A 14,679-nucleotide genomic window follows, 5' to 3' on the forward strand; every position below is an offset into this window, starting at 1 on the left:
TGTCTGCTTACCTTGATGTTTTTGTACATTTTACTATTACAAATGTTCAGTTTTTCAGCTTTGGTTTAAAGTAAATTCAAATGCAATTGTATATAGCTTAACTGGTCAGCATTTAACTATTTCCTAAACCCTGAAAACTCAAAAAGTGGCAGATAAGGGAACTGGACACAGAAATTAGGTGATTTCCCTAGCACAGCCCAAGGCATTTATTCAAGCGGCTGCAGTTCAGAATTCTGTTCTCATATTTTAAAACTCCTCAACATAATCACCATACTACATATTAGTGCCCACAACTGTAATTTTCTGCCTTACTCTCGGAAAAAGTCATTTTCTGAGGTGTTTAAAACTACAGTTGCTCAAGATATGCGGCCTATTAAACCCTTTCAAGTAAATGGTTTAATCTTCCCTACAAGACCAAGTGGTAAATTTGTGAAGACAGATATATAATAATCTAAAAATCAGTGTATCTTAATTATGCAGTGTGAATCTTGTCTTAGTGAGAATTTGTATTAATCGTTTGACTTCTGCCAAGAAAATTTATAGGCCAAACATAAATCTACACAAAAATTTAAAGAAAATGTGATGCCATGTTTCTGTGTCCATGAAAATCTCCCAGATGAGACCCTCCACATACTAATGTCTAATTTAAATATGCATATTCACTTGTATTTCATTTTTCCTTTGTATTTCCTTCTAAAAATTCTTGTAACTGCTATTAATTATCCTGCAGGTTAATGTCAGCGATGTGTGAAATGATGCTCTCCCTTAAATTTATGGCGCTTGAAAATGAGTAGATGTTTGTTTTGGAAGTTCCTCATGCTCTTCTGTCCAATATGTAGGATTTCCATGAGATGAGCCATGGGCTGCTGCTGTGGTTGGAAAACATTGACAGGAGAAAGAACGAGATGCTGCCCATCAACGCTAGCCTCGACTCGGATACACTTCAAGACCATCACAAGCTATTCATGGTACATTTACTTTCTTTATTTAAGGCCACATGAAACAGCCAGAAAAACTATTGATGTTCTTGGTCTGAATGTAAGAGAACTTGTTCTTGTGCAGTTGCTTCTGGACGCAGAAGCTAGCCTCCGGTCATGATAGCAGCACAGCTTAAATTCTGAGGATGGGCCTGAACTCCCATTTTTGAGGACTAAGCATTAAATGAATTGGCAGGCATCACATAGATCACAAATGACTTGTGTGGCCTGCACTTTCAATTTGACTTTGCTGTAGGGTAAAGTCAACAGTTGCACACATTTCTTGGGTGAATAAAGCAACAATTAAAGTATGTTGAGGAAGATGACAACCACTGACAAGGGCCTTCTTAATCAAAAGTTGTTTAACTGAGAATCAGTACCCTTCTGGGTGAGTATCCACAGATCTGCATACCCTTGTGTCCTTTGTAAATAAAAAAAAATCACATTGTACACTCATCCTTGTTTTTACATGCACTTTTCATACTTGCTCTATTCTTGGAATTTCATTGCAGAGGTATATACAGTATGTAGACATTGTTATGTAGAAAAATCTATGTTTCAGATTACCTGGAAAATTTATGTTCGAGGTATATGAGCTGCAGATTACACACTGTGCATAGATGGCCACCTTTTGTTGGGCCCGGATGTTTGCAGTTTGTTTTTGTTCTAGAAAGTCTTTGGAAGTCACAAGTTAGGTGACTCCTCCTTTAGATCATACTGCGCATGGGCATCGGCTCCATCCCCAGTTTTTTTTTCCGCCACCGGGCTTGGATGTGGGTTCAGCGCTCCGTGTTGAAACCAATTTCCTTCGGCGCGCAATCCTCACCAGCTTCGACGGTATTGTTTCGAACGCGTTTCCAGTCGACGCTACTCTTCAACTCCGAAGTCTTCGATTACGGTCGCCGACGAAGGCCTTCGGGCCTACCTAGGCCTCAACTTCCAGCTTATGGAAAGGACACCATTTAAAAAGTAGTTCTCTATGTAGGTCGAAGTTTCCCCGCACTGACCTACATGAGGTGTGTAACCTTTGCTTCTCACCAGAGCACGAGGCCAAAGACTCTTCCGCTTGTGCCTCTTTCAGCTCCAAGAAGGCGATCCGGGACCGAAGAGCTAGGAGAACAATGGCTCGTTCATCAGCTCCGATTCCAGACGACATCTTCCAAGAGGGCGTTCAGGTCACAGAACAACAGCATGGCGTCGACAGCAACTCTGAGGCCGAAGATTCCGAAGTCGAGGACATCACTCCGGCACAAAGGGTCGTAAGTAAGAACGTCAACCCCAACCCTTCCTCGACACATTCAAAAAAGGCTTCAGTCACACCCTCGGGCTCGGGTGCTCATCGAAACACTGCCCCGCCTTCGAGCCCGGCTAAGAAGGCCACTAAGCCTTCAGGCGACTCGGGCCCGAGTCAGCCTGCCCACGGTGCCGGCACACATCTACCGGCACCAAAAAAGATATCATTGTCGGCCTCCACGACAGCAACGAAACAATTGGCGCCGAAGCCTAGTGTCAGCTCCTCGGCACCTAAACCACACTTGGACCCAAGCAAATCCGCTTCGGAGTCGAAAAAAATCATCGGTTCCTAAAAAACCCTCGGAGCCGAAAAAATCATCGGAACCGAGAAAATCATCGGAGCTGAAAAAAGGCACATACTTCCCCGGCTAAAGACACTGCCAAACAACACGCTTCAAAGCCAAAAGAAGCTCTCAGCTCGGTGCCAAAAAAGCCCCGCCGCACCAAAGGATCTGCCTCCCGCAGAGGACTTATTTCATCCAGACCCTGCACAAAAGTCTTTGGTTAAGGATCCAAACACTGGTCGACTAACTCTTAGTTCTAAAAAACGACCGCTGGACACACCTACACCTGCTCCTCATCTAAAGAAGAAGGACATCGCTACCTCTCCTCTAAGGATTCCTTCTCCTCCTACCATCACCGCCTCTTCCCCTACCACAGCACTCCCCTACACCTTCTCCCATAGCAGATGATGACAACAGGGATGATAGCTCTGATGACACAGGGGGTGGTGCAGATAGTGAGCCACCAGATGAGTCTATTCCTCCGGGCTCACCTGACCCTTGGAATGATTATAACACTCCAGACGTCCCTAATGTCCCTCAAGATGACATATATCCCTCTAGGCCTTCCCCACCAGTAGACACTATTTAATCAGCTAGTACACAGGGCTGCACAATACCATGGGGTTGACCTACATACTGACCCTGTAGAAGAAGACTTCCTAATGGATACCTTTGACAACGCACAAAGGTCCGCGTCAATTTTACCCATGCTTAAGGGAGTTATTAAGCATGCTCCAGAAGTCTTCAAAGACCCAGTTAGAACTCGGGTCATCAACCCACGAATAGAGAAAAAATATAAAGCTGCCCCTTCAGATCCAGCATATATTAAAGGCCCTGCACCATTAGACTCTCTTGTGGTCTCTAATGCATGCAAAAGAGTAAATTCACAAACATCAGGTGAAGCTCCCCCACCAGATCAAGAGTCTAAGCTACTTGACACATCCTCTAAAAGAACTGCGTCTCGGGCAGCAAACACGTGGCGTATTGCTAATACACAGGCATTATTGGCAAGATATAACAGGGCACATTACGATGAATTAGAATCATTAATGCAGCACCTCCCTGATAAGTATAAAAACAGGGCAAATGAGATTATCTAAGAGGGTACAAACATCACAAACACCTCTATTCGTTGTGCACTAGATGCAGCAGACGCTGTTTACAGAGCAATTAATACCAGTGTTCTGTTGCTTAGACACGCTTGGCTACGCATTTCAGGGTTCAAACCTGAAGTCCAAAGTGCCATACTTAACCAGCCCTTTGATGAGCGACACTTATTCAGACCTAATGTATACATATCCCTGGAAAAGATGAAAAAGGATACTGACAGCCAAATCTATGGGAGCCTTGCGGTCGCAGGCTCCCAGACGCTCATTTCGCTGCTCATCCTACAGGGGCGCCACCAGGGGATACACTTCAGACACACCCTCTACTTCTTACAAAGCCCCCACACAATCCACCTATAGTAAGGGCTACCAAAGAGGCGGTTACAGAGGTAACAACAATAAGGGCAGAGGTAAAACAACTCCCGCTCTGCCTCCACCCCTGCCCAATGACTTCCCTCCCCTTCCCCTGCTGCATTCCTCTCCTGTCGGGGGAAGGCTACAACAATAACTGCCAGCCTGGAAAAACATCACATCAGACAGGTGGGTGCTACAAATAATTCAGTCAGGTTACTGTGTCGAACTAACATCTACCCCCCCCCCCCCCCCAAACATACCACCCAAACAGCGTCCAATGTCCCGAGAACATTTGATACTGCTCAGACAGGAGGTTATATCCCTCCTGCAGAAAAATGCTATAGAAATAGTTCCACTGCATCAGCAAAACAAAGGAGTATACTCCCTGTATATTTTAAATTCCAAAGAAGGACGGACCTCTGAGGCCTATTCTAGACCTCAGACCCCTAAACCTGTACATACACTCAGACCACTTTCATATGGTCACACTCCAGCAGGTCCTTCCACTCCTTTTACAAAACGACTTCCTTGCCACTATAGATCTCAAGGACACCTACTTCCACATTCCTATCCACACAGCGCACAGAAAATATCTCAGATTTGTACTAGACGGTCAGCACTACCAATTCAAATTACTCCCATTCGGAGTCCCAACAGCACCAAGGGTGTTTACTAAATGCCTAGCGGTAGTAGCAGCACACTTAAGAAGACAGCATATTCACGTCTTCCCATATATAGACGACTGGCTCATAAAGGCCAGCTCATACAGCCAGTGTGTACAACACACTCACGCCGCAATTCAACTACTCCACGACTTGGGATTCACAGTATATCACACCAAGTCACATCTGCAACCGTCCCATGTACAACAATATCTCGGTGCTACAATAAACACCGAATTAGCACTAGCCTATCCCTCTCCTGCCAGGATAACAAGTGTACAAACTCTCCTAACAAAATTCAAACTGCAACACTCTTCCAGCTTGAGTGTTCATGCAGCTGATAGGAATGCTGGCATCTTGCATATTCATAGTACCTCATGCAAGACTACAAAGGCGTCCACTTCAAGAGTGCTTACCACACCAATGGAACCAGGCTCACGGTCAATTAACAGACCTAGTGTTGGTAGACAGTCGGACTCATCACTCTCTGCAATGGTGGAGCACCAAAAACCTTTCAAAAGGCCGACCGTTCCTAGAGCCAGTTCCTCAAATAGTTATAACAGCGGACGCATCGCTCTCCGGCTGGGGAGCTCACCTACTGCATCACACCATGCACGGCATGTGTAACCACAACAAAAGTCACTCCACATCAACCATCTGGAGTTATTAGCTGTATTTATAGCCATAAAAGCATTCCAAAACCAAGTATCAGGCAAAGCTGTCTTAGTCCGCACAGACAATATGACAGCCATGTACTACATAAACAAACAAGGAGGAACACACTCTCTACAGCTCTCTCAGTTAGCGCAGCAGATATGGAGATGGGCTATACCACTAAAGATCTTTCTCTTAGCCCACCATGTTCCAGGAGTACAGAACACCATAGCAGTCTGCTAAGTCGACAAACACAGCAGATCCACAAATGGGAACTACATCCACAAGTTCTTCAACCATTCTTTCAACTGTGGGGACAACCTCAGATAGACCTCTTCGCTACTTCGCTACCCACAAAATGCCCAAGCTTCGCCGCCAGATATCCACACCCGCTGTCCAAAGGCAATGCGATATGGATGAACTGGTCCGGAAAATTTGCGTACGCTTTTCCGCTTCTCCCACTACTTCCGTTAGTGGTACGCAAACTACACAACATTCCCTAAGACTCATTCTAGTTGCTCCAACTTGGGCCAGACAACCGTGGTACACCACGCTGCTGCAACTTTCTGTGGTACCACACCAGAAACTATGCCTATCTCCACGCTTATTAACGCAGAACAATGGAGAGATCAGACACCCGGACCCAGCTCAGCTCAACCAAGCGATCTGGCTCCTGTAGTCAACGAGTTTGGTTACCTTAACCTCCCTCCAGACTGTATGAACGTTATTAAAGAAGCTAGACGTCCCACCACTAGAGCATGTTATGCAGCTAAGTGGAAATGGTTTGTAATATACTGTCAAAACAACCACATCAATCCTTTAGATGTGTCTACTCAACACATCAAAGGATACCTATTACACCTTCAAAAGTGTAATTTAGCGTACACATCTATCAGACTGCACCTTGCTGTCATTGCAGCATACCTCCAAAATAGACAACATCTATCTCTTTTTAGAGTGCCTGCCATAAAGGCTTTATGGAAGGACTCAAAAGAATAATCCCTCCCAGAACACCACCTTCACCGGTGTGGAACTTAAAAATTGTTCTCACACGGTTAATGGGACCTCCCTTAGAACCGTTACACAAATGTGAATTGCAATTTCTAACTTGGAAAGTAGCTTTCCTAGTAGCTATTACTTCTCTCAGAAGATTTGGTGAACTACAAGTATTCACCATTCAAGAACCCTTTCTGCAAATGCACCATAATAAAGTGGTTGTCCGTACTAATCCTAAATTCCTTCCAAAAGTCATTTCACCCTGCCATCTAAATCAGTCTGTTGAGCTGCCCGTATTTTTCTCGCAGCCACAAACAGTCGCAGAAAGAGCTCTTCACACCTTAGATGTCAAAAGAGCACTGCTTTACTACATTGAAAGGACACACATTTTTCGTAAAACAAAACAACTTTTTGTGTCTTTTCACCACCACTTTAAGGTAACCCCATATCAAAATTTGGGATAGCTAGGTGGATTGTCAAATGCATACAAATTTGTTACCACAAAGCTAAACGTACGTTATCTATTCCTCCTAAAGCCCATTCTACGGGGAAAATAGGGGCTTCAATGGCATTTTAGGGAACATTCCCCTAGACGACATATGCAAAGCAGCTACATGGTCTACACGTACACATTCACAAAACACTATTGTGTAGATGTGCAAACTAAACAACAAGCTACTGTGGGCCAAGCTGTACTAAAAACCCTGTTTCAAACCACTGCAAGAGATACTGGTGGTCACCGCTAAATGTGGGTACTGCTATACAATCTAGGCACAGTGTGTAATCTGTAGCTCATATACCTCGAACGGAAAATGCTACTTACCAGTATGCATCTGTTCTTGGCATGTAGAGCTGCAGAGTTACACACGCCCACCCGCCTCCCCGGCTACCTTTATCTGTTCCAGTATTATCTTAATTAGATACAAATGACATGGACATCCTTCCTTTTCTTGTAAAACGACATCACTTCCCTAATGGCGAAAAACAATCTGGGGATGGAGCCGATGCCCATTCGCAGTATGATCCAAAGGTGGAATCACCTATCTTGTGACTTCCACAGACTTTCTAGAACAAAAACAAACTGCAAACATCCGGGCCCAACACTAGGTGGCCATCTATGCACAGTGTGTAATTCTGCAGCTCTACATGCCAAGAACAGATGCATACTGGTAAGTAGCATTTTCCTTTTTTGGTCAGCGACTGGAGAGTAAAATCCATAGTCCATCCCCTGTTTGTGCTGCAACTTTTTCATGGCGCAAATCTTCCTGCATATTTTCTGGGCAACTGTTCAGTTTCACACATGCATTTCGGGTTGCCATTCCTGTAGAAAAACGTCTGTGGGATTAAGATTTCCCTCCTCATGTGCATCATTTACTATATTGTACCTAAGTTTCAGGGTTGCCTTTGGTAGTCCTCGTGCTACCCTATATTACTGTGTTCAGTTACGAATATGGTTGTTTTAGTTACCTAAAATAAAAGAGAAGCATTACAAGAACCTCTCTGGTTCCTTGGAAGGCTTTGTGCCCCATTATAATGGCCAGTTAATGTTGTAATTGCACAGGCCACGGCTGGCTTCTTGCCAGAAAAAGCGGAGACCCTCCATGACGCAGAGGCAGCTTTCATCTTTTCTCCTTAATTAATATGAGTATGCAAGTAATCAAACCGTATTGCTCTGAAAAGTGAGGGAGGAGGAGTCAGTGCATTCTTCTATATGTTGTTAAATTAGTGAACTTAATATCTTTTAGAAAATCTAAGTATGATGAAAATAAGTCAATACTTTTTCATGATTATCACAGTTACATTTTGTTTGAGGTGACCAGTTCTCAGGGGAACATGTTCGTTTTCACGCAAAGGACCACTTTTTACAGAATGTGCTTCTGTATACTGGAATTAATCTTTATGGTGGTACCAATATATGAGTAGAAGTGTATCTCAGAACATGTTACATCCTTTAACGTAGCCCATGCAGGCAAGATATTTTCTCACTGCTATTTGCCTTATCCATGCTTAACAAGCCTAATGTTATGAAAAAAACTTTGCTTAATTAGTATTGTGTTTTTCAGTGTGAATCTTAATGTGAGTGATGTTGGCCCCTAATCACCCCTACCTTCCTTGTTGCCAGAATGTTTTCATCAGATAATCAAGTACCAGGACATGTTCTTTCTTTCTGTAATTTGTTTTACATTCAAATTGTTCTTTCTGCCAAAATCTCACTTAATCCTTTGTTACAGCAAATCAAACGAGAGCTACTGGAGTCTCAGCTAAAAGTGGCATCTTTGCAAGACATGTCATGCCAACTCCTCGTGAATGCTGAAGGCAAGGACTGCCTCGAAGCCAAAGAGAAGGTGCACGTCATTGGCAATCGCCTCAAAGTGCTCCTGAAAGAGGTCACCCATCACATCCGAGACCTTGAGAAAATCTTAGATATTTCTAGTAATCAGCTGGTAAGTCAATCCTTGGTCACCAGCATCTAAGCGGACCTCTTGCTTTCACTAGGACAGATATGCCCTCTTCCTCTAATTTCTGTAACATACATACCCATATTCTGTTCCAGCAACACAGACTCCTTCCATCACTGGCACACAAAAATGTGCATACCAATTTCACTCAATTCTGCGAATCCACACTATTGTCTTACAGACCCGTTATACTGTTATTTTTATTTCTCTTTTTTTGGCTTTATCTTTCTCTTTTCACTTTCTTTTCTCCCAGGGTCTATCTTTTCATTTCTATGTACCCTTATCTCTCAGTTTCCTTTCTGTCTAATGTTTCCATGTAATTCATAGAAATACAACATCTGAATTGGTTGTATTGTCAGAATGTCAATAACAATATATCACCTGATATAAATATTGCGGTCCAAATATAATTTACAAAATATTGCTTAATTTTGTTTAATTATTCTATTATTAACTCTTGATGGGACAGTATTTTTGAGTACAATATTTAGGTCACGGTACACAAGAGTAAGGAGCAGAAAAGACAGCATCACATAATGGCATGTGCTTTTACATAGATTTTACTAGGATTATGACACTTGTTCCCCATTAAATTTCCCAGCTTTGCGGAAGGTGGGCTGACTCCAGAGTCAGAGCAGTTTGGTGCTTCCACCGCTTGTTGTTTAACCAGCTCAAAAAGTTTCTTGGGGCGATTAGCTGCTTGATTAAGTTGGGTCAGCCTTTGCACTCTTGATTTGTTTGTTATAGGGGCTCCTTGCCGATCTAATGATTGTTAGCTGGTCCGAGGATGGTTTGGATCTCCAGGATCGTCCTAAGGTTGCGGTGTTCCGAGTTTAAGTTGCTGTTGAACCACGGTTTGGATATTTTTGTTGAGGTATTTTTTTGTTGGAGTGGAGCAATGGAATCCATTATGCTAGAGATAGTAGGGTTGTAGAAGTCAGAGAGTACATGAACCTCAGACATGTTAACTTGGGAGGAGAGGGCAACTTTACAGGTGGTTGCTAGTTCGGCTGTATTGATATCTCTGAGATCCCTTTTCCAGAGCTTCGATTTTGTTGGTTGAGCCTTCCTCAGAGACACCTCCATGTTAACCCGTTAACCGCGGCGGTTAATCCGCCACGGTGCGGGCGTTTCCGTGCGCGGGTGGGGCGCCGTCGGCCATTGGCCGACGGCATGACTGGGCAGGTAGTGTTAATGGCCGACGGCAGCAAATAAGGGGTTAATATAAAAGAAGATGATGTGATGGTCGGACCAATCGCATGGGGTAATGGTATCCAGTGTGTCCTTTGGTGATGATGAAATCCAGAATTTCTCCCTTATTATGAGTTGGCTGGTCACAATGTTGAATCAACTCGTGATCATTTAAGAAGGATTTGAGGCATGTTCCAGCTTGGTCATTGGGGTTAGACCAGTGAAGGTTGAAATCACAGAGGAAAATTTGGGACATAACTGAATCGACATTGACATAGATGATTTCCATTAATTGTTTGATGAAGGGGAGGTTGTCCCCAAGGGAGTGATAAAATGTGTGTAGTTTACACACCGGAAGTTTGTTACTCGAGATGTTGAGACAAAGGTATCAGCTGGAGGATGGCGTAGAGGACTCCGAGTGGGAGACCGAGAGTGTGCTCCGATGTATACAAGCTAGTTCACTGTCCAACTTCATAGCTCTGTCTAGACGAATTATGTCATGGGTAGGAGGCACTATTAGGTCTAGGATAGGAAGAGGGATTGAGCCAAGTATCAGTGAGGATGATGATTTCTTTCTCATTGTGTTGTATGAGGTCGAAAATATCAGAAGCGTGTTTGCTGGCTGACCTGCAGTTGAGTAGTACGCATTTAAGTTGTACCGGTGTATTGGGGGGAGGGGTCTGTATGATGTTCACTCTCATGAGGTTGTCAATATTCATGACTCTGAGGTTGTGCGGGGGTTCTTTGTTTGGGTTAGCGTGAATGGCTTGACTTAGCCTCAGTGGAATCTTGTTGGAGTCTAGAATAAGCGAGTAAGAGTTGAGTAAGTCATCAATATCATTAGACGAGAGATAGGACTTCGACCTTCTGGGGCAGGAGGGTGCTTTAGGAAGGGGTACGGTTTTAGAGATAGAGAAGAGGGAAAGATGGCCAAGGCGAGCTCTAATGCTAGCGGGGGCTCTGGGCAGATTTGCAAGATAGAGCAGGGAGCTGATCAAGGGGAGATTAATTGAAAGGGCTTTCAAATCATGAAGTTCGACTGTGAGAAGGTGCAGCTGTAGGGATATATTGCCAGGCGCCCCACCAGGTCTGAGTGCTGGGTGAGGAGTAGATGTTGTGTGGGGAGATCTGGTGGAGAAGAGGGGTCTTGATGTGTGACAGAAAGGTCTAAAGTAGTATTGTGAGGTTCCAGAGGGGGGATCTGGTAATTGGGGACTTTCGGTGTTCCAAGATGCATGGATAGAGAGGTTGGTAAAAGTGAGAGGGTGGGAAGGTCATTGACCTATGGGTCAGAGACGGTCTAGTAAGGGTTGAGTGGGTTTGGCAGACCATGGTCCGTGAAGGGCAGTTGCTTGGTCTCCGACCTAGCAGGTGACGTAGAAAGAGGGATGCAGGAAGGGGGATCTTTTGTTGAGTGCAATGGCGGTAGACTATTAAATTCTCTCCTCCAGACTCTCTCTTGTCTGTGACAGTTCCTTTTAGCATTGCTGAGAGAATAATTGAACAAGGGGGAAGTTGGTTTGCTTCTTCTGACTGGCTTGACTGGGACTATCAAGGTAATCGCTCCACATAACCACCATGTACAATTATGAGCCATAGAGTTGATGTGTTAGCCTCTTCTGGTTCCGACCTTGCCAGCGAAGTGCTGAGGTCAGATGCTTGGACTTTATGCCACTGATGTGAGAGCCCTGATTTCCTGATACCATTTTTACATGTGGGTTTGCAGGGAAGCTCTATTTTCCAAATAACTGCCTTATGATCTGTCCATGTGAGAGGAAGCTTAGAGGGGCGGGAGATTAAAGGATTATTGGTAAATAGCCCATCAAGTGTATGGCCTGCTGAATGTGTGTGGCCAGTTACTATTTGAGCCAAGGAGCAACATGACATAGTGTCAATAAGTAGTTCTGTGTGTGAGTCTGCATACTTCTCTAGATGGAAATGACAATCTCCTAATATAGTGAAATCTGATTTCGAAGAAGAAGATTCCAAAAAGTGTTTATGCCAGTTGAGTATACATTACCGAAACAACGTTTTTATTGCCTTGTGTAGCATATGATGAATGGAGGGCTGATGAGGAAGTACATTTGCTTGCAGAACAATTTTTCTATCTTATTTGGTTTCAAAGGGGAATCATCTCCATTTTTTTTTTTTTTTCTTTTTTAATTTTTAAAACCTTTATTATGAAAGAGCACACAGCTATTCAGCCTAACACCCCGGAGGCAAGGCAGCATGGTGAATCAGGAGAGCAATAGTGCAAGAGCATTATCAACAGAGCATTGAAGGTTGTTTTTATATTTTATATTGAAGAGAACTAAAACCAAAGGAAGAAACGCCAAGAGGCGCAAAAGAGTGGCAATGGAATTGTGAAAGCTGTCAGGGTATTGGTAGCGGGCAGTGGAGAGCAGGCAGAGAATCACAAATTCAGGAGAGTAAAGCAGGATGGCAAAAGGGAGGAGGAAAAACAGGATCAATCAGTTCAGCATGTCTCAGTTGGTGTCATAGGCTATGGTGACATACGCTCATCCAGAGAAACAGGTTCCGGCGGCAGGCACACATCTCCCCTGTAAGCATTCCAAGCTCCCCAAACTTTATTCCATTTCTGAGGCCTCCCCCTGGCAACATAGACCGTCTTTTCCCTGAACATACACCAATCCATGTTGGCTTTCCATTGCACCACAAGAGGAGCCGTGGTAGCGCCCCACTTTTGAGCGATGTCCCGCTTGGCCACCATGTTACCCAGGGTTACCCACCGAGTCTGCGCCGTGTTATGATCGGATGGTTCCCAGATGTTGAGGAGGCACCTTCGAGCCTCTGCATTAGACACCACCCCAGTCACTTCACTCATTATACGGTGCACCCTCCTCCAGTAGGAGGCAATGACGGGGCATTCCCATAGAATATGTAGGAAAGTAGCGAGGGCACCACAGCCTCGACGGCAAAGTCCGTCGGGCGAGTATCCCATACGCACAAGCCTGGGGCCGGTCACATACACTCTGTGCAGGATCTTGAATTGCACAAGCCGAAGGCGAGAGGAGATAGCGACCTCTTTAGGGGAGGATACTGCACTCTGCCAATCCTCATCGTCAATCTCTAGGCCATCTCCCACCCATTGATCACGCACGCCAAGGAGAAGGTCAGTGCGGACGTTAATTAGTTTTTTATATGACAGGGAAATAGCACTATCGGGCATATGGCCATCCAACACTCTGTCTTCCAAGGGCGAGCTCTCTGGAATATCTCCCTCCGGTGGTTTGGCAGAGAGCAGCGCGTGCCGCAGCTGGGCGTAGCGGAAGAACTCCGAGTCACCCAACTGGTATTCGGCCTGCAACTGAGGAAAGGTCTTGACGTCACCCTTAGAGATCATGTCGTCCACCCTGGAGATGCCTATGAGGTCCCACTTATCGAAGCCCTTGGTGTGCCATAGCCTACCCAAAATATCAGAGTCATACAGAGGGGTGAATCTGGTCAGCCTGCCCCGCCAGCCCTGCGCCTTGGTGATCGCCCGCCAAATGTGAACCGCTGTCTTCGTTGGACCCGACATCCGCCGATCTAAGGACCTCGAATACAGGGCCCGGTAATAATTACTACCGCCCAAAAGCCACCTGTCCATGGCGTATCCGGGACTGTTCACAGGACCATAAAAACCGTGATTGAGAGCCGCGAGCTGGGAGGACCAGTAATACCGACGCACGTCCGGAAGTGCTATGCCCCCGTCGTACCACGGAAGCGTGAGCTTCGTGACAGCAACACGGGGCCGACCATCCCAGAGCAAGGCCCGTTGAAGACTCTCAATCTCACGGAAGTAGCGGGCCGGAACCGGATCCTGGGTGTTTTGTAAGGCATACAAGAACCTGGGTAACGACATCATCTTGAATAATGCCGCGCGGCCGAGCAGGGAGAGCGGAAGCTTGCGCCAACTGTCCACGTCGCGCCGGAGACGCTGGAGAGGAGGGAGCAAGTTGTGGTCATAACGCGCCCTAGAACTCCCAGAGATGTAGATCCCCAAGTACTTGAAACCATTTCTAGTCACCTGGATGTCGCAGCCTCTGGGGAGGCGCGGCGTATCCCCTTTCAGGACGTATAAGGAGGACTTGGCCCAGTTAATAACTAGGCCAGAGTACCGTCTGAATAGTCTGAGTACGTCGCAGGCCACGAAGAGAGACTTTCAGGGGGAGGTTAAATATAGCAGAATATCGTCGGCATACAGGGAGACTCTGTCTTCAAAGCCAGGGGCCCAGGTTATGCCGTGTAGGTCCGGGTGCGTCCGCAGCATAGCCGCAAGCGGCTCCAGGGCTAGGGCAAACAGCAAGGGCGACAAGGGGCAACCCTGTCTGGTGCCACGATGAAGGGCAAATGGCGCCGATAGACGGCCATTAACCGTGACATTAGCCAACGGACTAGCGTAGAGAAGTTTCACCCAGCCCACGAACCCCGGACCAAAACCGAGCTTCGTCAACACCGCCCATAGGTAGCTCCACTGAAGAGAGTCAAAGGCCATCGTTGCGTCAAGAGAAGCAAGGACTGCCGGCTCCTCGAGGGTATGGGCCCTGGCCAGGGCGCCGTGGAGTCGACGCAAGTTGAGGGCAGTGTTGCGGTGTGGAATAAAGCCCGACTGGTCCGGATGCACTAAGTCACCAATAACTCCAATCAGTCGATTCGCGAGTAGCTTGGCAAGGATCTTAGGCTCGACATTCAAGAGAGAA

At 45.7% G+C, this 14,679-nt stretch overlaps 1 protein-coding gene across 2 annotated transcripts in view; it reads left to right on the forward strand.

Annotated features, from left to right (window-relative positions):
• The window catches only part of SYNE1 (spectrin repeat containing nuclear envelope protein 1), a 2,319,318-nt gene that overhangs the window by 2,208,897 nt on the left and 95,742 nt on the right, over nucleotides 1-14,679 (forward strand). For both annotated transcript variants that reach the window (XM_086926873.1, XM_086926874.1), the window contains 2 exons: nucleotides 840-968; nucleotides 8,558-8,770. In XM_086926873.1, the coding sequence (XP_086782999.1) occupies nucleotides 840-968; nucleotides 8,558-8,770 (342 nt within the window). The remainder of the gene's footprint in view (nucleotides 1-839; nucleotides 969-8,557; nucleotides 8,771-14,679) is intronic.

This window comes from Lissotriton vulgaris, chromosome 6, assembly GCF_964263255.1.
Source record: "Lissotriton vulgaris chromosome 6, aLisVul1.2, whole genome shotgun sequence".
Classification (NCBI taxonomy): domain Eukaryota; kingdom Metazoa; phylum Chordata; class Amphibia; order Caudata; family Salamandridae; genus Lissotriton; species Lissotriton vulgaris.